This window comes from Hippocampus guttulatus, chromosome 4 (genome assembly GCF_054856545.1).
Source record: "Hippocampus guttulatus isolate MCC_2025c chromosome 4, RoL_Hgut_1.0, whole genome shotgun sequence".
NCBI classification, from domain to species: Eukaryota; Metazoa; Chordata; class Actinopteri; order Syngnathiformes; family Syngnathidae; genus Hippocampus; species Hippocampus guttulatus.
In genome coordinates, this window is record NC_141264.1 from 2,520,000 (window position 1) to 2,544,442 (window position 24,443).

At 42.8% G+C, this 24,443-nt stretch overlaps 1 protein-coding gene across 1 annotated transcript in view; it reads left to right on the forward strand.

Annotated features, from left to right (window-relative positions):
* tat (tyrosine aminotransferase) overlaps positions 1-24,443 on the forward strand; it is a 35,734-nt gene that overhangs the window by 9,199 nt on the left and 2,092 nt on the right. The window contains exons 8-10 of the mRNA XM_086109057.1: positions 7,467-7,619; positions 18,111-18,239; positions 21,156-21,239. Coding sequence (XP_085965183.1) covers positions 7,467-7,619; positions 18,111-18,239; positions 21,156-21,239 — 366 coding nt within the window. The remainder of the gene's footprint in view (positions 1-7,466; positions 7,620-18,110; positions 18,240-21,155; positions 21,240-24,443) is intronic.

Consider the following 24,443-nt stretch of genomic DNA (forward strand, 5'->3'; position numbering starts at 1 on the left):
CCTGTGCAAACTCTGCCAATGAGAGTGCCACTGCCCCCTAACGTAGTGGAGGTGCAACTGCAAGTTATTTTAGGACAGTAAAAAAATCAAACAGCATGTTCCCCGAGGTCAAACGCGCCCCCCCTGACGGAGCCTGGGGGGCGCGCCCCACTATTTGAGAAACATTGCACTAAACTCACCTGTGATGTATGCACAGAACATGAGAGCGAGATACGACGGGAGGCACGATTACGAGGCAAGTTGGTCATTAGATTTCCAGTATTGGCTAATCGCTATGAAAAATATTATGAAACAGTCTTGGTTATTCTATAATTTACTGGTTGTAGCATGGTAACTTTAGGAATAAAACATTCGTCACAAGGTGTAGTCATGCTAATATTAACTGTTGGTAGAACTAATGATGATGTGTGGTAGATTATTTCGTCAAATTGATCGTCGATTACACATGCATCTTGTGATGGGAATTCCGGCTCTTTTTAGGGAGCCGGTTCTTTTGGCTCGGCTCACTAAAAAGAGCTCTTTCGGCTCCCAAATGGCTCCTCAGTTTTTTTTGTTGGTTAAATTAATTTTTCTACCAAAAATAATGTAAAATTATGTGTAAAATGAATTACTCATGTAAAAAATATACAATATATCAAATATTTATTATTTATATTCTTCTGAACATACTCAACATGGAGTACAACATGGAGTGCTACAAAAAATTAATTACAAAGTACAAAAACAAAGACCCATCTCAAAGCAAGGTCAACAAAAAGTTCCAATCTCTGATTGTGTATATTTATAAGCTTTTAACTATTTACAGTAAAACAACATTAGTAAGCTTTGATTACCACACAACAAATTATAAATTAAAATTTGTAAAACAAAAAGAAAAAAGCAGCATCCAGGTAAAAGTTTTAACTTGTCTTTACCGAAGATTGGCATTTAGAAAAAACAAGTGCCTCAGCTTGTTTCTCCTCTCTGTTAATATTTGCCCTGTTTTGGAGAAGATTCTCTCTGAGGGGACAGATGTTGCTACAATACACAGCCTCTGTGTCATCACATGTGTAAGATGTGGGTACACTGAATCCTTGGCCTCCCACCAGCTCAAAGGGTCTGCATTTCTCTGGAAAAGGGGCTCCTCAAGATAGGATTTCACTTCCAGAATTGCATCTGATGAAGGATTCCGTCTTGTAGTACTTCCATTTACTCGTTCTTCAAAGAACCTCCAAACAGCAGATGCCTGTGGCTCTTCTTGTTGGTGCTCTGCTCCCTCTTGCCCCCCTGGCAGTGGAGTTGACTGGCTGGGTCTTTCTGCTGCTGCAGTTATTCTTTGAAGAGCTTCAACCACCGCTCTCTTGTCAGTGAAGGCCAGCTTCTTGAATCTTGGGTCAAGAATGGTGGTTTCTGACAGAACACCATTCCGTTCTGTGGAATTTTCTGTCCATGGATGCACAGAGAGCATCCACTAACTCTATCACTTTCCCTGTGGTTACTCTGGTCTGATGCTCAGCTGTCACTTTCTGAACACCCTTGCACAGGATCAACATTCTAGAGGCAGACACACTAGCACCTTCATTAATAGCTAGTTCCCTTGCTTGTCTTTTCTCTTCCAATTGTACTGATGGGTGGACTGTTCTTATGTGCCTGTGCAGGTTATTTGTGGAGCCTGATCGATGGGATATTTTAACCATGCACAGTCTACACGCTGCCTTTGAATTATCAATTAAGTTGAAATGAGTCCAAATTTCACTGCGTTTCCTATCCATTTTATCACCTTTCCACCGTGTTGTTTTTTCTCTGAAGCGCTATCGAGCGCGCTCTCGTCTCCCTGTCTCTCCAGTTCGTGTGCTGCTTCCAGTGTGCTGCTGTGTCTCTAACTCCTCCCCCTTCTCTTCACTGCAGCGTGTGTGTGTGTGTGTGTGTGTGTAACCCTCCCCTCCTTCTTCGACCACGGATCTTGACCAATCAGTGTGGCTTTAACCGAAGGAAGGGGCGTTGGAGGGGTGAGGGGGGGGGGGGGGGCAGGAGAAAAAAATAAGTCGGTTAATATTAGGAGAGGCTCCAGTTAGGGGCTCCCGTCGTTCACTTCAAAGAGCCGCTCTCAGAGCCGGTTCGTTCGCGAACGACACATCACTAATATGTTGTTTGTGTTATTATCATATGCAATTGAATAGGTAGACCATTTCAGAATTCGAAATTTGGGACTCTCTAAATGCATAATGGGATTCATACTTTTCTGATCAGCGAGTCCCTGGGTTATCACTGACAGTGCATGTATGAAATATATTTTTTGTGTTAATGCACACTGTACTCCAATCATTCAATCAGTCTCACTTTCACAAAAAGTATTTAAAAAAGAAAATAAAGCAGGTCATCTTTGACCTACGGTGACGTGTGACTGCGTCACCGGAAGTTGTTAGCGCTCAGTCGTCTGCAGTTGTCAAGGTCAAGGTCATCTTTATTGTCAATTATGCTTTATGTATGACAGCTTGTGATCAGTGTTGCTGCGCTATAACTTTTATCGTAGTCATTATTCTCATTCAGTTTGTTTTGTACAATTCACCGAGGGGGACGGGCAAATAATGGGAATCTGGAGGGACAAGAGAAGCATTTTAAAACGGTACGCGTGAGCTACGAACGTTAACAGGCTGCCTAAGTGCGTTGCATGCTTCAGCGTCAGGCTATTGCTCATCATGGCATGCGTGTTACGTGCGTGCATGCGTGCGTATACTTCAAAAAGGTTTGGGTGCCCCTGGTCTAGTCGAAGACTGAAATTGAATTTATTGAATGGTGAAATGGTGTGGCATGACCGCAAAAAGGCCATTCCCAATTGAAAAACCTTCACTGTTGTCGACTTCAACTAATTTTAAAATATATTCATAGAAATGTGAAAGACTCATTGCACATGGCCTTCCTGTTTGGAGTTTTCATGTTCTCGCATGCCTGCGTGCGTTTTCTCCGGGGACTCCAGTTTCCTCCCACATTCCATAAACACTGTAAAATGTCTTTAGATGTGAATGACTGTTGTCTATATATGCCCTACGATTGACTGGTGACCGATTCTGGGTGTACCCTGCCTCATTGCCAAAATCAGCTGCGATAGGCTTCAGCACACCCGTGACACTAGTTGTGAGAATAAGCAGAGAATGGATGGTGGATGGATGTTTACTTGGGTTACCTTGCTCTGATATTTGCATTTGTTTGATGATCTTAAACATTAAAATGGAGAAACTATGCAACAAAATAAGAATTTGAGAAGAGGACAAATACTTTTTTTCACAGAACTGTACATGAGACTTTGAGTAGAATTTCACAGAGAAGGATCTTACAAATATAATATATTGCAAAAAAATAAATAAATAATAAGATGTAGCTGTTTGAGGATCAATTTACTCATACAAAGTTGAACTACCCAGGAGTAAAAGTCTAGCCACACTCTTTTTAAATAAATCTACATGCTGGTCATCATCAAATACATGATTCTGTTCAAAGAGTAATTTTAGTAATTGCCTCATTAAAAAAAGTAGTATTTTCTTGTCAACCGGTTTCTCCTAATTGCAATTTTATTTGACTAACTAATAATTTGACAAGTAAATATTAGTTAAAGTCAGGGTTCCACGTCAGCCATGAAAAGTAAACAAGGTAATTTTGAATGAATACTTATTGTCAACAGAACAGTTTGGACTGGATGACTGCCTTCTGCGGGGACACGCCAGTCAAGATGAATTCAGTCTTTAAAGACATTTGTGAGGCGAGTGCGACATGTGTGCGACATCGGACACAGGTGGTCAGTTGCTTTGCCCCAGTGCACGGGGATTGTAATGTGCACCGACCGTAGTTTCATGTCATATGTTGCATTACTTAGTTGTTGAAAAAGTAAATGTTTCTTGTAATGCATGCCAGCAACACTGCCAGCAAAATACAAATAGGCTGAATAAATGTGTTGTTTTGCTCACATGACATAGATGCAGTGATCTGAGGAAGCGTAATACTCAGTGAATCAATACTGCGGTCAGGCCAACCTCCACTCGCAAAGTTGAAGTCAAGCCAGTTGCTCCAGTGATTGTTAATACTGTGCATTAATCCGCATGCGCATCAGTGGTTTGGATTTAAAATAATGTTCTGCAACAATTTCTTAGCGGTCAAACAACCATGAGTCATACTCTCTTAGAATGGCACCAAGAAGCATTCTGAAGTTGAGATGATAAAAAAGTCAATGTTAACTTACATTAATTACTAAAATTTCACACAATTTTTATGATATCAAACTGGTTGCCCAAGAACCTTTTTCCTGCTTTCTCGAAAGTGACCAGCGTCTCCAGCCACGATTTTGTACTCATCGAATTTACCATCTTTTCTACTTCCGCTTTTGGCCATCTTGGCATTTTCCATCCAAAGCTCAGCGGGCGGGCGAGGACCTCACTTCCTGGACTGAAAGCCTGTTTTTAATGGGTATTGCCCGGTAGCTGTGAATGGGATTGTGGCAAGTGTACTCTTGGATGTGCATTTTTTGGACGTCACCTTTGTGCTTTGGACCTCAGGGGTCTTAAACTTTACTTCAAAATTTGCTTTACTGTTTGTTGTGTAGGGCGGCCCGGTAGTCCAGTGGTTAGCACGTCGGCTTCACAGTGCAGAGGTACCGGGTTCGATTCCAGCTCCGGCCTCCCAGTGTGGAGTTTGCATGTTCTCCCCTGCGTGGGTTTTGTCCGGGTGCTCCGGTTTCCTCCCACATTCCAAAAACATGAATGGCAGGCTGATTGGACGCTCTAAATTGTCCCTAGGTGTGAGTGTGGGCGTGGATGGTTGTTCGTCTCTGTGTGCCCTGCGATTGGCTGGCAACTGATTCAGGGTGTCCCCCGCCTACTGCCCGGAGACGGCTGGGATAGGCTCCAGCACCCCCCGCGACCCTAGTGAGGATCAAGCGGTTCGGAAAATGGATGGATGTTTGTTGTATATGTTAAATTGCTCCATGTATGCAGCGATGGCTGTTTGAAAGTGCTCTATAAATACAGTTGAGTTGAGTTGAGATATCGTTGAAAAATAAATTTTAGTGATCCTTCAACCACACCAGGTCTAAGGCACCCCACCTGTCCAACCAGACTACTTGCATTAAGATTTGATGTTCCATTTCAAAATAAAAGGCTTCTGAAATATGACATTTTGACCTTTACACCCGATTTCAAAAAAATAGTTAAAAATTCAGTTTTTGTTGTGCCGCAACCAGACGGGATAATAATAATGAAAGTCCTCTGATTGGATACCTGGGATGGTCGAGTGAGCCCTCGCCCTGGTCTGGTTGCAGGATAATTGAAATGAATATTTTAATTATATATTTTTTAATCAGGTGAAAAGCTCAACATGTCATATTTCAGAAGCCTTTTAATTTGAAATGCAACATCAGACCTTAATGATAGTACTGGTGTTGGATACTTGGAGCAGCCTGATGTGCCCTCGACCTGGTGTGATCGCGAGATCATGAAAATGAATTTTTTAAAGATTTTTTTTTTTAAAAATCAGGCGAAAAGGTCAAAATGTCATATTTCAGAAGCCTTTTATTTTGGAATGCAACATCAGTTCAGAATTCAAGTAGTCTGGTTGGATGCCTAGGGTGCCTGAGACCTGGTGTGGTTGCGGGTTAACCAAAATTCATTTTTTAATGATATATACAGTATATTTTTTAAATCAGGCATAAATGACAAAATTGCTGATTTCAAAGACCTTTTATTTTGAAATGGAACATCAAATCTTAATGCAAGTAGTCTGGTTGGACAGTTCAGATCTGAATGAAAGTGGTCTGTTTGGATACCTGGGCTGGTTCAGTGTACCCTATACCCGGTCTGGTTGCGGATAACTAAAATTTGTTTTTTGATTGTTTTTTAAAATCAGGTGAAAAGGTCAAAATATCAGATTTCAGAGGCCCCGCTTGCTGGGTCGCACATTACCATAATGCACAGTATTCACAATCGCCGTGGCGGCTGGCTTCGCTTCAATTTTGCGAGTGGAGGCCGCGTGACATGCCACAATAATATTGAAATGTGGAAACATTTCTCAATTTAAAAAGTGACAGTGACCAAGACAGCTATTTCTGTGGGGCCTATCGCATGTCCTGTCCCTCATTCATTTTGCTTGCTTCCCGTACAGATACTCTGTGTTCCCAGTTGGATATTGACAAAATAAAGGTGGTCAAGAAATGGACAATTTTAGTTCATCTTTTTCGTCCGTCTAGATCTTTTTCTGTCAGCAATTGTGAAGAATGAACGGAGGTTTTCAATGCATAGCGATGGTGTTTTTTTTGTTTTGTTTTTTAACACCAAACATTCAAGCCTCGAAATTTCATGACAGCAGTCAAACATGGCACAAAGTGCCCATGCTTTGTCACATGAGATTTAACGCCTTTTTAACAATCCTTGCAAGCTTTAAGGCGTACAGTTAGGCATCCACGTATGTACTGTCATTCAAACCCGCTTGTTGTTTGGTTGCCTCTTATTTATTTTTTTTACACTTGATTCTCACTTATGTACAGATGAGATCTGCAAGTGGCCTATTCAATTTTTAATCCACCATCCATGGCACAGATCTGTTGCTTCTCAGATGTTTATTCTCTGGCTCGCGTGTTTCTTGTGTTGAGGAGCAATTAATGGGAGTGGAAAAGTTGGGGTTGTTGGGTACGTTCACAAAACCTCCCACATGTAATCACTCCCCATTGTACAGCAGAAGAATGACTGTGCATCTTTTGGCTGCATATGTTTGCAATAGAACAGATGCATGAATGGGAGAAACTCTTGAGGAAATTGGGGGTGGGTGACCATGAGGCTTTTTTTTTAATTACTGAGGGGAGACTTTCCGTGGACATTAAAAGGTCAATAATGTTCATTCTGAGTACGAAATGATATTCAAAATACAGTACATAACTGTCTACAAAATCGTTTTATTTGGCTGAAGTCATACTTCATTTCAAAGGCTCTGGTAGTGTGTTCAAGTTAAAACATCTTAAATGGCTTTTAAAAGGTTTGCTTGGTTTGGCCAAGAGGACATGGGGCCGTCAAGAATATTGTACAGCTTTAATGAGGACCAGCTTTCTTGGATGTGAAACTCACACCATACTTTCAATGGCATCAAAAGAGAACAATTTCTGCTCTATTGAAATTGCAAATTTTCAATCCCAGAGCAGAATTTCAGAAAAAAATAACTTGTCATCCCTTTAAAGCAGACTGATAACGGCAAGACAAAAAACAAAACAATAGGTCAACGGATTTATATGAAGACATTAGATGTTTTTAAAGTTTTTGCATTTCTTGAAATTTTCTGTCAGTTAATTGAAATTGATTATTCCAACATAAGCCTTGGGGATCATAAAAGATTACATGCAAAAGATTCATGGAATATTTTGTCTTTCTGTAATTAATTATGTAAGAAAAATTCCTTCCGTGCACCAATGCAAAACGGTACAAACATTGAAATATTTGGTTTGTTCTTCTCAGGTTTTCCCGGGTTGTGAAAGCCCCTCCCTGGCATCTCTCAGCACTGACGTGCCAATCATGTCCTGTTGCGGCCTTGCTAAGCGCTGGCTAGTCCCCGGTTGGAGGATGGGATGGATCCTCATCCACGACAGGAACAACATCTTCGGATCTGAGGTAAGAAATAATTTTTTTTGTGATGTTTGACACCTAGGGATTAATATAAACCGCGGACCGGTACCGGTCTGTGGGTCATTTGGTACCGGGCCACACAGAAAGAATAAATAACTTCCATTACCTCCGTTTTATTCATTTCGGAATCTTAAAGATGTTTTATTTTGAAAAAATACCGGATTCTCTGTTACATCCGTCTACAATATTCTTGGTCGTGTGATAGGTTACCCAGGAGTTTGCAAAACGAGTAAAAAACAAACTTCTTTGGAACAGTTCTTTGGGAAGGGGAAAACGCCCAGCCAGGAGATAGAAGAGGAGCCTACGACTTCAAAGAAAAAGAAGGCTACATTTAATAGGCAGTATCAGGAGTCCTACTTAAAATACAGATTTATTTCAACGGGAGATTCCCACGCACCAAGCTCGCTCTGCATAATATGCGGTTTTGCGGTGTATCTTATTTTGAAGGCACGTTTAAACATTACCGTAGCGACCTGAGAGTGTTGCGGCCAGCTAGGATGTTCCTCGTGCTTATTATTATGTTTAGAAAATACTAGAGTTTTCATGCAGGTCATATCATATTATTTTGTTCTATTGATCTGCCACACCTTAAAGGCCGGTCCCTGAAAATATTGTCTGACATTATACCGGTCCGTGAGGCAAAAAAGGTTGGGGACTGCTGGTTAAGACATCACACATTGTTGTGTGCAACCAAGTTTGTCTCTTCACAGTCAATGAAGCTGTTCACCCTTTCACCCCAAATTGTTGCTATGATTGGAAGGAATGCGTCTTGCCTTTGGTTTGCATTCAGATGAGTTTTACATTAAATGCTGACGTGCCATTGTTTCCGGTGTCCTGATTAATACAGGGATTATCACACAAATCATAAGTAAACACCACCCTCGACTGTTCCCCGTGTGTCATTTGAAGATGTAAATAAATGTCCGGCAACATCGACACTCATTTTGATGAGCAAATCTGGCTTTTACTGTCACGTTTTGTTTGCAGCAAGTACCGTTTTTGAACGCAAGGTACTATTTCAACGTATCAGAGAACCTTGAATGTCGATAAGAACAAGTTCATTGGTTCCTACATTGGTAAACTAGGTAGACGAGAGTATGGCGCAGCTCTACAATACAAATATATTTCAACATTGTCAACCAGACAAAGCACAGAATGGCCGCATATCGAACATTTAATGGGTAAAGAAAGACAAGTGAATAAAGCCGTGGTGACAGGGTCCGAACACAGACCTGGGGATAGTGGATAGTTACTGGAATTTGAAAGTAACAAATTATTCTTTACTATATTACTGTCCGTGTTGAGTAATGTTGAGTTACATATTGCTTTCAAGTTACTTTTTAGTTTTCGGTTAATTGTAATTCCTCATATAGTGGAGGGGGTGGAGGTGGGGAGGCAACACAAAATGAAAGTCTAATCGCATCTGCAAATTGTGGTGACCATGAATAGCCGAATTACAATAATGTAATGATATAGAATAATCAAACTCCAACCTGGACACGGCATAACACAAACGCTTTTTCTGTGCCTTATTTATGTAAGTCCTGGGTTACAAAGTGCAGCCACACAAAGGTTAAACAAAAAGTAAACATGCTAACAGTTTATAGTCCATGGGTGCCCAAACTTTTTTGACCGAAGATCTACTTTACGATCAACCAACCTCTCGCGATCGACCCGTTACCGCGCACGCGTGCATGCGTACGCACATACACTCACATGCCATGATGAACAACAGCCTGACGCGGAGGCATGCCACTCACTTTTGCAGCCTGTTAACTATCGTAGCTCACGCGTACAGTTTTAAAATGCTTCTTTCGGCCCTCCAGATTCTCATTTTATGTAATAATAATAATAATAATAATAAGAAGAAGAAGAAGAAGAAGAAGAATAAAGGTTACATCGCAACAGCTCTGATCGCAAGCTGCCATTGCAGACTGCTGAGCGCAAACAACTTCCGGTGACGCAGTTCGCGCGCCACCGTACGTTAAAAGTGACCTGCTTTATTTTATTTTGTTTTTTAAATACTTTCTGTGAAAGTGAGACTGATAGGATGATTTGGGTTCAATGTGCATTAACACAAAAAGTATATTACTAACAAGCACAGAGATACACAAATGTTGTTTTTTTCCCTCTCCACTCCTCGCGATCGACTTGGGACCAGTCCCCGAGATACTTGTCGATCGCGATCGACGTAATGGGCACCCCTGGCTGATACTTTTTCAATAACAAAACTAAAAGAGCACTTCTAGAATGAGGTGCAACAGCAAGCAGACAGGGAATGTTTTGTAAAGTGCCACTTGCAAATCTCCTTTGCCCATGCGTGAGAATCAAGGTGAAAAAAGGAGAGGCGACCAAACCGCCAGTTGTTTTGTATGACAGTAGCTAGGTATATGCCTAACTGTACGCTTTAAAGCTTTGCAGGCATTGCTGAAAAGGCTTTAACCCTTTCATGCAACCTGTAACCTGATGACATGATAAGCTGTCCACTGGAGTCGCCGCTGTCCCTGAAAGGGTTAAAGATGACAGCTGCACTTTGTGCCATGTTCAACTATTCCCATGGAATTTAGAAGCTTGAGCGTTGGTGTAAAAAAAAAAGAAGAAGAAAACCACCACAAAAAGCAGCGTAAATCTACGTTCATTTGCCACACTTTCCTGCCATAAAAAAGATCCAGACTTACGATCAAGATGGACAAAAATTGTACTTATCTTGAACACAGTTATTCACATTGACATTTATTTTGTCAATATCTTGAAACCGACGGGGAACACAGTGACTAAGTACTGTCAGCAAGCAAGCGGACCGCGAAACTAATGCGAGACAAAGCATGCGATCAACCGGGATACCGGGAAACAAGTTTTCTCGTCAAAGTCACTTTTTAAATCAAGAAACGTTTCCGCATTTCAATATTTTTGTGACGTGTCACATTGTCGATTGATTCGCTGTGTTAGGCTGCCTTCGATCACTTCGCTTATGTCACGTGAGAAAAACGACACATTTATTCAGCGTATTGGTGCACATCTCGAGCAGGACAAGGTGACTTGTGTGCAGCCAACCTTAAGTGTCGTGTGCCAGCAGAGGGTGGTCCATGTAAGGCACAGGTGTCAAAGTCAAGGCGGGCCAGATCTGGCCCACCACATCATTTAACGTGGCCTGCGAAAGCAAATCAAGCATGTCAAGTTACATGATGCTTGCTAAAGTCTGAACCAAAATTTCAAATTGTCACATGTAATCCACAATAACATTATTATTGACTTCTGATTTTCAAACTAGTTATCCATCCATTTGTTGTGCACTGTGTATGTAATATGTGGAGGTGGTTAAACATTTATCTGGTTTCCCAAATTTCGTAACGGCCCTCCAAGGGAAACCGTAACTACAATGTGGCCCGCGACAAAAATGAGTTTGACACCCCTGGTGTAAGGAGTATCAAATGATGAGATTGAAAAAGGAGTATCAAATGATTAGATTGAAAAAAAAATCCAATGGTTAAATGGTCCAAATTGCAGCTACGTACGCTGCTTCACAATAGTTTTTCAAGAAAAGTTGGTCGGCAAGGAAAGTCACTTGCCCATTATGATGCACTTTGCGACTCCGAGATCTGCAAGTGGTCTCTGAAACATTTTGGAATCCGAGCATATAAAACACAGAGAGAGTTATTCCTTTTCAGCTGTTGTCAAATGTTACGACTGCAATCAGGAAGTAGTCAATGACTTGATGAGAAGTAATTTCCAATCGGTTCTTTGGAAGCTGACTGTAAAACTTTGCAGTGCTTTTCAGTCGATAATGGTGTATTTCTGAATAAATTGAAATGGGATTATTTCACGGAGACAAATCTAATGTTGGATTACATGTTACTCTTAAATGTGGATTTTAAGAGAATGCCAGCATCAACGCGACAGCTGGGAGTGTAATTCATTCCAAGATGTCATAACTGGAATAATATGTTCGATCACAAAAATATATTGAGTCAAGTGTTATATTACTCATTTGCTGCCTAAATGTCACATAGGTAACTGGAACATTTCTTTTATTTACCCTTTCAGGGACAGTGGTTACTACAGTGGACAGCTTATCATGTTATCAGGTTACAGGGTGCATGAAAGGGTTAAGCGTTACCCTCAACACTGGCTATGGTATGGAATGGCATGATATGATATGAAATGGAAGTTGCAGTTTACACATTTATCGAATATATGATATGATATGACCACAGGTATCAAACGGCAGTGACCGTGTGTCATTCACGATCCATTTCGAAAAGTTTGGCATTTTGTATACATTTGTCCCTAAACCGAATCATGATAGTCAATTAGAAATGAAGTACACATTTTTCACAAACTCTTGATACCAGTAATCCTGTGTACAATATGATACATTTTCTTAATTTCGCTTGCACTCATGTATCATAAGACCCCGCCAATTTGTGACGAAGAGGGGAAGCTCAATTTTGGCCGATATCATAAAATGTGTCCGTTTATTTGGACGGGAATTCTACTCTCCTTTCCTTTTCAAGAAAACTATCTGTGACCCTGTCATACCAACATGTCTTTTCCAGGGACTTAACTCGTGTCCTACAACTACAGCAACTACAATAAAACCCACCAGAAATAAAAGATTAATTTGTCGCTAGTTGTTTACAACAAAGAGTGTCGCAAAAATGATTAGGAGAAGTCTCCAGCTCAACTCAGAACAGAATGCGCATTGAAAAATTGCTCACACGGATGTCTACGCAAAAAGGTCGGTGATTGGCTCATTTCGATATCAATCAAACTGGTACACAGGCTCAGACAGATCATCCAATTTGATGCAGAAAAGCTTGGCATCCGGTACCCTCCCACTGCCATCCAGTCCCAGAGACCCCGAGCGTCCGTGGGCGGGACAAAAACCAGCTTGTATCCAATGACTCGTCTCCGTTCAACGCATTGGGACAACCTACCCTGAACTCTCGAGACGTTCGGCGTCCGGGCAGTAGACGCTCTGCGGACGCTCAGCGTCCACCGTTTAAAGGACAGTGAAGCTGCGGGAATGAATGATAAGGGAGGGAATAAATGAGAAGGGAGTCGCGTCGTGACCAGTAAGAAGAAGCTGATTCAGAACAAAGTTGAGCAGTTGTAGCGCATATTTAGTCAATGACATGTACACACAATGAAATTTACATTCATATATTTGATCACTTATTCTTTAACATTTTAGGGGAAGCTTCCCTTACAGTCCGAGAGCAATCGGCGCTTATATATACCTGAAAAAAAATCATCTCATCTCACCCCTCGGGTGGTGTCCGTCCCTCATTCAGCTCGGGTCCTCTACCAGAGGCCAGGAAGCTTGAGGGTTCTGCGCAGTATCCTTGCTGTTCCCAGCACTGCACATTTCTAGACTGAGATTTCCGATGTTCCTGGAATCTGTTGCAACCACTCATCTAGTTTGGGGGTCACTGCCCCGAGTGCTCCGACCACCACAGGCACGACTGTCACCTTTACCTTCCAGGCTCTCTCCAGCTCCTCTCTGAGCCCTTGGTATTTCTCGAGTTTCTCGTGTTCCTTCTTTCTGATGTTTCCATCACTTGGGACCGTTACATCCACTACAATGGCTTTCCTCTGCCCTTTATCTATGATCACGATATCTGGTTGGTTCGCCATTACCATCTTGTCAGTCTGGATCTGGAAGTCCCACAGGATCTTCGCTCTGTCATTCTCCACCACCTTCGGAGGTGTTTCCCATTTTGACCTTGGGGTTTCCAGTCCATACTCCGCACAGATATTTCGGCAGACTATGCCAGCCACCTGGTTATGACGTTCCATGTAGGCTTTCCCTGCCAGCATCTTACACCCTGCAGTTATGTGTTGGATTGTCTCAGGTGCCTCTTTGCACAACCTACACCTTGGGTCTTGTCTGGTGTGGTATATCTGGGCCTCAATGGCTCTGGTGCTCAGGGCCTGCTCCTGAGCAGCCAGGATGAGTGCCTCTGTGCTGTCCTTCAGGCCAGCCCTCTCTAGCCACTGATAGGACTTCTTGAGATCAGCCACTTCAGTTATGGTCCGGTGGTACATCCCGTGTAGAGGCTTGTCCTCCCATGATGGTCTCTCTTCCAGCACCTCCTCCTCTGTTCCCCATTGTCTGAGACATTCTCTGAGTACGTCATCCGTTGGAGCCTTCTCCTTGACGTATTCATGGAGCTTGGATGTTTCATCCTGGACAGTGGCTCTCACACTCACTCGTCCCCGGCCTCCTTCCTTTCGGCTTGCGTACAGTCTCAGGGTGCTGGATTTGGGATGGAACCCTCCATGCATGGTTAGGAGCTTTCGGGTCTTAACGTCCGTGGTCTGAATCGCTTCCTTTGGCCACCTTATTATTCCTGCAGGGTATCTGATCACTGGCAGGGCATAGCTGTTTATTGCCCGGGTCTTATTCTTGCCATTGAGCTGGCTTCTTAGGACTTGCCTCACTCGCTGGAGGTATTTGGCCGTAGCCGCTTTCCTTGTTGCCAGTTCGAGGTTGCCATTGGCTAGTGGTAGACCGAGGTACTTGTAGCTGTCCTCAATGTCTGCTATTGTTCCTTCAGGGAGTGAGACCCCTTCAGTGCGGACTACCTTTCCTCTCTTAGTCACCATCCGACTACATTTCTCAAGCCCGAATGACATCCCGATGTCGCTGCTGTAGATCCTGGTTGTGTGGATCAGGGAGTCTATGTCCCTTTCGCTCTTAGCATACAGCTTTATGTCATCCATGTGGAGGAGGTGACTGATCGTAGCTCCATTTCTGAGGCGGTATCCATAGCCTGTCTTGGTGATTACTTGGCTTAGGGGGTTCAGTCCTATGCAGAACAGCAGTGGGGAGAGTGCATCACCTTGGTATATGCCACATTTGATGGACACTTGGGTAAGTGGCTTGCCATTGGCTTCAAGTGTGGTTTTCCACATCCTCATCGAGTTTGCAATGAAGGCTCTTCGGGTCCTGTTCACCTTATACAACTCCAAGCATTCAGTGATCCGTGTATGTGGCATCGAGTCATAGGCTTTCTTGTAATCAATCCAGGCTGTGCACAGGTTGGTATGTCGAGACCTGCAGTCTTGTGCTACTGTTCTGTCAACCAGGAGCTGATGTTTGGTTTCCTTCTGTGCTTCGCTCATGTATTGATCCATGTGTCCACTTACCTTAGCCGCAATGATGCCTGACATGAGCTTCCATGTTGTGGAGAGACAGGTTATCGGCCGATAGTTGGGTGGGACTGCACCCTTTGAGGGATCCTTCATGATCAGGATCGTTCGCCCTTTGGTTCGCCATCCTGGGTGAGTCCCATCCCTCAGCAGCTGGTTCATTTGTGCTGCTAGGTGCTCATGGAGTGCTGTCCAGTTCTTCATATCTGAGACTCTTTCCTGTATGTCTGCCACTGTTATGGTAACTGGGTTCTGTTCAGGGAGGCTGCTGTGCTCCTCTCTCAGGGTCACCAGCCATTGTGCACTGCTGTTATGTGCAACCTCCTTCTCCCATATGCCTTTCCAGTACCTTTCAGTTTCCAGTCTTGGTGGGTCAGCTCTGTTGTTAGGACCCTGCCACTGAGCGTACACTTTCGCAGGTTGTGTTGTGAACAGCCTGTTTATTCGTCTGGCCTCATTCTCTTTCGTGTACCGCTTTAGGCGGCTGGACAAGGCTTGGAGCCTTTGTTTGGCAGTTTCGAGTGCTTCAGGTATGGTCATCTGGATGTACCTCTCGGGTATCGGCCTTTTCATCACACCTCTCTGGGCCTCCGTCAATTGACTCACATCTTTCCGAGCTGCCTCCAACCGTCTTTTCCATGGTGGGTAACGTATCTCATGGTTGCTCTTATAGCCAAGCATCTCTAGGATCACTGATGCTGAAGCGTATATCAGCTCATTGGTTTCCGTGATCGTTACGGTAGGGATCGCCCTCAGTGCTGCATTCACACTTTCCATGAGACTTTCAGGTGGTACTTCACATAGCCGTTGTAATCGGTTTCGAGGTTGCCCAGCTTTCATTCTCGCCATGATCTTACCTTTCAGGTCAGTTGCTGCTCGCTCAGCATTTCATTCATTGGGGCTGGCCTCCCAATCTCATCATCTGCATTCATTGGGGCTTGCCTCAAAATCTCTGGTATGACCTCCTCCTCTGATCTGGCAGCCTGGGGCCCTTCACCATGGAACCTGAGTTGTACCTCATCAATCTCAAGTTGTGACAGCAGTTGCCGTTTGTGGATGTTGGAACACTGAGCTACTAGTTGTTTCGTGGTCAACCGTGACTGTGGGTTTCGAAGTAACCATTTAGCCCACATTCTCTGCATGTAACCCCTCTGACTAGGGTTGCTTGAGTAGTAGCATTCCAACAAAGCCATGTTATCGCATCTCGCCCACCTCCGCTTTGTTCCAGTAGCCCATTTTTCATCAAGGTGCTCTGGTTCCCCAGCACCTGACGCAGACCTTGTTTGGCCGGGCGACGTCTGAGCCGGCATGTCATTCATTTTATTGTCTCACATCATTGTATGAGGTAGGCATTAGCGTGAAGGATCTTTCCCAAGGACCCACACTGGATGGTGTTATGTGCTCATTTTTTGCCCCAAGCGATATTCGAACCACCGTCTCCCGTACGCCAAACCGATGCCTTACCAACTGAGCTATCCAGCCGCTGGATATATATATATATATATATATATATATACAGTATATATTGGAGCTGTCAGTTTAGTGCATTTTTATTGGCATTAATTGAAATGAATCTTAACGGGATTAAATTTTTACTCACGAGATTAACGCGGCACACGTCACAGCGGATGTTATGTTGCTCTATAAATAAACCAGAAACAAAACAACAAGCGCGCTGCATAGGTCCACACACGTTTGTTTTGCCAGCCACGCAGCGCGAGACACTGAAAACGGATACTTAAAGAGTTTATGAATGGAAAGTTTACTTTTAAAAAGTTGCCAGATTGCTCCACTGACGAGACCAAAGTTACCTGTATGTTTTGCAGTCGCAAACTGAGCTATCATCATAGCACGTTGAGTCTGAAATACCACTTAATGGCCAAGCACACAGCTGATGTGAGTACTCTGCCCCCTCGTCTCAGACAGACAGCTATGGATCATTTCAAAGCGAAGAAAATGGATGACACGCCGATGAACAAATTTGCTGAAGCCATAGCTAAATGTATGGCTACTGCATGCAAGCCTGTCAACATTGTCCACAGCTCGACTCAAGCTGAAATCATTCGCATTGCATCGAACGACTCCACTGCAGATTTCCAGCGAGAGCCTCCATTACAAGCTGTGTACAGAGATTGTACATAGCGGAGAAGGCTAAGATATACCAAGCGGGAGAAGACACTGTTTCGGGAGAGAAATAAGAGACTAGGTTAATGAGCCTCTGGTGAATAAAGAGCAGGCAGCCTGTTGAACACAATGTATGCCACTGACGCGATTGTTACTTGTTTGGAACTATTTTGTGTGGAAGGTTACAGTGTTCCATGTCCATATAAATGTAGCGGGTGGAGCTTCTCTGTGTTCGTCTGACAGTGACGGTGCGCTGAGGCGGTGACATGACAACGAAAGTTCAGCGGTGCAGTGGTAGCGACCTAGGGAAAATAAAACGTCTCCAGTGTTGTCATCGAACCAAGTGTCGTCATCCGAAATGATGTCTACACAAAACTGTAGAGAGACTTCCGCGCAAGAAGGACCAACAGAATCAACATAGCCTGACTGCTGTGTTCAAAGCACACTTGAGAAAAACGAAGTATGCAACCATGGTTTAAATCCGCTATAGGATGAGTACTAGTTTGCCTAAGATGTGCACTTTATAATGTTATATTGCTCTGTTTTGATTCCATAAAAAGAGCTGTTAAAGCAGCTGTTGTGTGACTAAATATTTTTTTCACTGTTGTTGATGGACAGTAATATTGTGTGAGAGATTATGTGTGAATAACTGCTCCAAGTGAAAAATGTTCATGTAAAATTGAAAATCGAAATTGGTATTTCAGTAAATATTTGCATTTTGCACATAGAAAACTGATTCATGATTCCATGTTGATGAGAGCATTAAAATGGGGAAAAATAGGACAAAAAAATATAAAAGGAAATTCAGAAACGATCAAAAATGCGTGGCTAATCACGATTAATTTTTAGTGAATTTGAGTTCATTATGACAGTTACATTTTTAATTAGATTAAATATTTTAATCGTTTGACAGCTCTAATATATATATGTATTTTTTTATGGTTAGATATGATAGTGGTGCTAATCAAATGTGGTTTAAATCAGGTAAATCGCCACTGAAGGCCCAGGTAACAAATCCATAGATTGGCCCTGGTATCCACGGTACACTGTATATCTTACTCCATTGCAGAGAGAAAGGCGTGACAGCTCCTCGCGTGACTGATATTAAATCTGTGTCATGTGAGGTTACGTTGTATTGTCCATGTATATACAGTGTGGCGAAAAAGGAACATACTGTACATTGTGTAACATTTGCAGATACGACAAGGCCTTGTCAAGCTTTGCCAACGTATTCTTGGACCGTGCACCATTGTCCAGGGCGCACTGGAGGGAATCTTCAACAACACACCTCAAGGTTTCTTCGATGATACCATTCGTTTCATCAAGGTAAAAGGGAAGGCAGAATTGCAACAAAATGATCGTTTGAGATGTGATAACTAGGTCATTATTGAAGATTTTTTCACTTTCAACCCATCAAAATGTTCAGTGGCATCAGACCTAGCTATACATCAGTTTTGATTGCTTTTTTCTTCTGTCTGAATTACAAAAGTAGTACTGTGTTATGACTCTTTTTAAGTCACTAACTCATAGGTGTCAAACTCGGGTCCTGGAGGGCCGCTGTCCTGCATGTTTTCCAAGTCTCCCTGTTGCAACACACCTGATTCAAATGAAGAGGTTAAATGTCAGGCTTCCGCAGAGCTTGCTGATGATCTGATCATTTGAATCAGGTGTGTTGGAACAGGGAGACTTGGAAAACATGCAGGACAGTGGCCCTCCAGGACCTGAGTTTGACACCTGTGAGTTAGAGTATAACTCTATACATGCCCGACATTGTGTATTGCGTATAAATATTACAGGGAGAGAGTGAAAAAAATGTTGGACAGGATAAATAGGACCTTAATAAGGTCAAAAAGTCACAAAAAAAACGAAAGATTTTGAAGTAACATACTGTATTGGCCCGAATGTAAGACAGTGTTTTTTGCATTGAAATAAGACTGAAAAAGTGGGGGTCGTCTCATATTCAGGGTCTAGACATTAAACCCATTCATGACGCTAGATGGTACCGGATATCATTGAAGCGAATGCTGAACTTGACTCCCCAGGCCAAAGTGAATCCCAGTCACGAAGAATAAAAATAAAAATAGCGGTAGCACGAAGAAGAAAAATAAAAAATAGCGGTAAGAAAGAAAAGAGAAGAAAAATGTCTTTATAAAAATTAATTTGGTGTTCAAAAAGTCTTTTTTCAAACTCGAGTCTTGAAAAAGTGGGTGGTCTTATAATCAGGGCCGTCTTATATTCGGGCCAATATGGTAATGTGTTGGAAGTCAAAGACACAGGAAAACTTCTGGAACTCGTCACATGGAAATTGGGGTCCGTTGACCGAAACTATCTGGTCTGGGCAGCCGTAACAAGCAAAGAATGATTTCAGCTTCAGCATGACCTGTGAGGCAGTTGTTGTTGACATATGGAGTATCTCGATGAACCTGGAGAAATAATCTGACACTACAAGGTAGATGTACTTGTTGTAATCACAAAGGTCAATTGCAAGTCTTTGCCAAGGTCTTTCAGGCATCGGAGTTGAGATGAGGGGCCCCTTACGCTCAGTGTGCTTCATCTCACGGCACGTTTGACAGGATTCCACTTTCAGTTTGATGTCAGTGGAGATTCTGGGCCACCACACGGATGCATTGGCCCGCTCCCTGCATTTGGTTAGGCCCTGATGTCCATCATGGATCCAATCCAAGATGTCACCTCTCAAAGGGGCGGGAATTAATATGCGACATCCTCTGGTGACAATAGTTTGCACTCTGACAGTTCACATTTAACTGGATAATAGTCTCTGATGGCAATAAAGACATTTCCTACATAATCTGACCAACCTTACTTGATATATTGCAGTAGCACCTTCAAGTTACTGTCAACTGCTGTGGCTAGTTTTATAGCCTCAAGCTTTTGTGGTGTGGCTGGCATGCCGGACCGATGATGGCTGCAATGTAACACTCTACATCGGAATGAGTGTCACTTACCTCTGTTGTACACTGTAATGGGCCACGGGAGAGTGTGTCAGCTACAGTGAGAGTCTTGCCTGGCACATATTCAGATGTAGGCTTAAACCTCATAGAGTCTCATCAAGAGTCTTTGATCAGAACTGTTCCATGTGACGCGCACATACGAACACATCCATAGACAGACGCACAGAGACCTCTTTCAACAAACCAGATTGTCTTCATGTCTCACTCGTGCCATCTGGTGTACAAAGAGTGAAAAACTCTAAATCCATAATTTTCTTTTTCATCCTGTAACTGGGTCGCCAGCGAAGTGATTTTTGCGGGAATTACATGAAATGCATGATAAATCACCAGTTTTACAGTCTATTGAAAATTTGCATTTATAATGAGTGTCAATCTGCCAAATTTTGGTGTTCTATGTCGTTCATAGTTAAACAAAATAAAAATAAAAAATCATTATAAGATATCCCAACTGTAATGTTAAAAACTGTCCAGCAGGGGACATTTTGAACTTTGACCCATTTTGACATCCTTTGCAAAATTTCAGCTTCGTGGGGTTATTGTTCACTGTATTGGCAGTGGTGTACACCCGTCCAACCGTCCAAAAATGATCAAATATTGTACACATAGTATTGTTCGCTTGCTTACATATGCCAATAGAAAACCTCCAGAAAGACATTGTCGTGAAAGGTGGCACGAAAGCGTGGATAGTAGAAAGCCTAACGAAGGAATGGTTGACTGACTGCTACGGCAGGGAATGGTGCCCTTTTTTTTTTTTAAACTAGCTGAATGAGTGCTGTTTTACTGCCGCGATACAGGCAAAGAAAAGTTAAGGTATGTTTTTCAACGTTGAAACCTCTTTCTGTGTACCGTCTTTCTTTGTGAATATCTCGGGTTACAATGTGGGCACCTGCGGCTTATAGACAGGTGCAGCTTGTGTGTGTACAAAATCGTTTTTCTTTTAAAAATGTAGTGGGTGTGGCTTATAATCAGGTGCGCTCTATAGTCCGGAAATTATGGTAATTTGATTTTAGTGTTTTTTTGCGGTGTGTGTGTGTGTGTGTGTGTGTGTGTGTGTGTGTGTGTGTGTGTGTGTGTGTGTGTGTGTGTGTGTGTGTGTGTGTGCATACGTTTTGAATGGTGCATGATGGCTAAGAGGAGACCATATTACTAGAAATGGACATGAAGCCCTAACTTGTTTGGCTGGTGCCCGTTGTATGCTTTCCTGAACTTCCTTGTTCCACTGCCAAGTCTTCTTCTGTGTCTGGTAACGTTGTGTCTTTTTCTTCCATAGTCTAATGCTGAGATTTGTTTCAATGAGCTGTCCACCGTACCTGGCTTGAAGCCCATCCTGCCCTCAGGAGCCATGTACTTGATGGTCAGTATGACACATGGGTAGGACTGCCGCTGCAAATTAGTGCACTGATTTATGAAGTAAAGTACTACATACTGTATCAGAATTCAGTTTAATCAAATAACTGTTCTGCCAGAATGATGGTACATTTACCGTAGTGACTGCTTTGTTTTTATGTTTTACAGCAGTCGATAGCTTGTAAAGTGTTATCTCAAAGAATACAGAGGGTTCACGCAAATTAATTTAGAACCAATACCTGTATTCGCAAAACTTTGCTGTGGAATGCCAGACAAAAATATTACATTTTAGCAACCAAGTACAGTATATTTCCATTGGAACCACCTAACCCCCAGAATCATCTTTGCAACCCATGTCCGCATGGAGTCCAGATGGACTAACACACCACCAAAGTTTGCTGAATGGTAATACTGTAGTTCAGCCTTGTTTGAGGTCTGTTATCTACTTATTGGCCTACTACTCATCATTACGACATTGCGGGGGGAAAAAAGTAATCATGGCCCAAGACATTTGTACAGTGCTGTATTTAAGTGAGAAAAGAATGTTCACTTTTGGTAGATACTGTCAGGTAGGTATTCAATATTATATCACAATATACTTATCATAATGGTTATATTTTAGGTTGGGTTGTGGTGCAGAACTGCATTGAATAATAGAAAGGCCCATTTTTATTCGTCTGAATCTCTCATGTAGGAAGTAAAGAGGCAAGCAAAATACTATTGATATATTATTTATGTATGACACCATACCGTTCCACATCGCTGCAAACTACAACCACAAAAATAAACAAATAAACAATAACATAATTGCATCAATAAAAACTGAGCATTAATATCTCTGTAAAGGAGGATGTTTTGACTCCGCTCTTATATTGGATCCCAAGGACGTAAAAGGGTTCACTTTCTATACTGCTGATCCTGCTCAGGGTCACGGATGAGCTTGAGCCTACCCCAGTTGACTGCAGGCAAAAGCCGAACCACATCCAGAGTTGGCCACTATTTAATCACAGGGCCCACAGAGAGACAGACAACCATTCACTCGCACATTCGTACCTTCACTGAGTGCACCAAAGGCAGGCAAATTTACCACTACACCATGACTGACTGGAATACATACTACCGGTTGTTCTTCGTTTTTAGAAGCAAAGTCCATTATTGTTGATGGACTTCATACGCTTCCTTATCTGTATCCGGTTACCAATTACCATCACCAGTTTTTGTAATTTTGGTGGGTTTGCATCAGTGTTTGTTTTGCCATTTTGTGAATAAGAATAAGAAAACCTTTATTTGTCTCACAATGGAGACAATGGTTTTATATTATTTTGTCATTTTTTTGTTAACTTTACTTTTCATAGCGGCGCGGACACCCGCAGCGGCTCCTCTTGTTTTATGTTGAGAGGGAAGAAATGTCATCTGTGCTGTATGTTACGGCACATTTGACAAGAAAGTTGTATCCAATCCAATTCCCAATGGACAGCAGCAAAGTTATGAAAGGAAGAAAGTAGAAGAACAAAAATTATAGGAGCTGCTGTAAAGGCAGCCACTCTCGCGGCGCCATGTTGAAGTCATAAGGGGTGTTCACACGGCAAGATTTGCTCCAGTGCTACACTGGCACTGCGCCAGTAGAGCGTTCACACGTGCAAATTTGCTCCGGCGTAGCCCCGGAAAACAGATTACACCGGAGCAAATTTCATCCACCTCAGAAGTGGTTTAAAAACTTGCTCGTTTGCGGGGCAGCACCGATGTAAAATGGTACGTGTGAACGCTACAATTTACTCCGGAGCAAATGCTCGTTTGCGAGGGGGGAGAAGCCTCACATGAGAAGAGTTGATGACGTACGGCGAGAATGCCTTGCTTTGTGCTCTGTCGGACTTCCGTCATGTGTTTGTTTAATAACAAGACGCAAGACATGGCTGGTAACAGTAGCAAGCACCTCTTGGGTTATACCATCTCAACTAGAACGTGGGGGGGGGGGGGTGGTCCCCAAACGTCATCTTTCCTTTTGTAAGAGACTGGACTGTCTCGGAGTTGTTTGTGTAGTGTGTTCACAACCTCCCGTGCCCCATATAATTTATTTTGTGATTTCCTCTCTTGATTTTCTGTTTGGCGCATTACATGTTTGCTTTTCTGAGTGTCATTGAAGTCATCGTTGATTTACGTTTTCTGGGGCGGTCACTCTCGAGCAGAAGGCACGGAGACCGAAAAGGAGAAGAACGTGACTGTACAGTAGTTGCTTGAGTTGTGTATGTTTTAAAAAGAACCAACACGACAGCTGTCAGAGATTTTCTCGGACTAAGTTAAAGAAATGACTCAGCACACAGGAAAATTGTCTTCAATATCGGCGGAAGCGGATCTCTGAGAGCGAACGACGGTTAGTTGCTCCGCGTTCACACTCGAGCTCCCTTCCCGCCAATTCAGGCTTTTATTGTAACATACAAGGAAAACACTGCCCCCGATATTTGCATACCGCACCCATGGGCTGGCCCCTCAGTAGTGATTGGTTACCTGTGTTAAACATTGAACCACCAGTACGTTGGCGCCTTTTCTGTCTGGTCTACATTGAATTAACATGTTGCAGACTTTGCGGATGGCCAATGTCGCCTGGGCGCGACGGGTGTTCTCAACTCGTCTTTTGTTGTTCAACCGCTGTTCCCGAATTATTCATTCCCCTTTTGTGACCGAGTTTCGCCCTCTCCCCCGTGATCGCCCACCCGTATTGACATGCTAATTGTGGACTTCAACAGCCCTCCGGCTTTGTGCACAGGAATTTGGGGGTGCTGGATACGCACCCAAACGTTTAGATGTGCCCAGATGAAATGAAACTTTAAACATGATACAATTTTGCTCATAGATTCCTCTAACAACAGCTCATTTGTTTTCTGTCGTTTTGCTGCGCTGCAGAAACTGCCGTGTGAACGCAAGTGGGGCTGCACCGACGCTGCGCCGGTGCTAATACGCTCAGGGGCTTTGTACGTCTGAACGCTCCACAAAATTTGCTCCGGTGTAAAATATATCGCAACAAAATACATCGGTGCAGCGCCGGAGCAAATGTGTTTTGTGTGAACACCCCTATAGTAACATAATAACAAGATAATACAACACAACACATAAGACACAGACAGACAGTCATTCAATCTTAACCACTTTTCTGCATACTCTTTGTTGTTTGAAGCAGTTATAGATGATTGAAATGATTTTAAAAAATCCAACA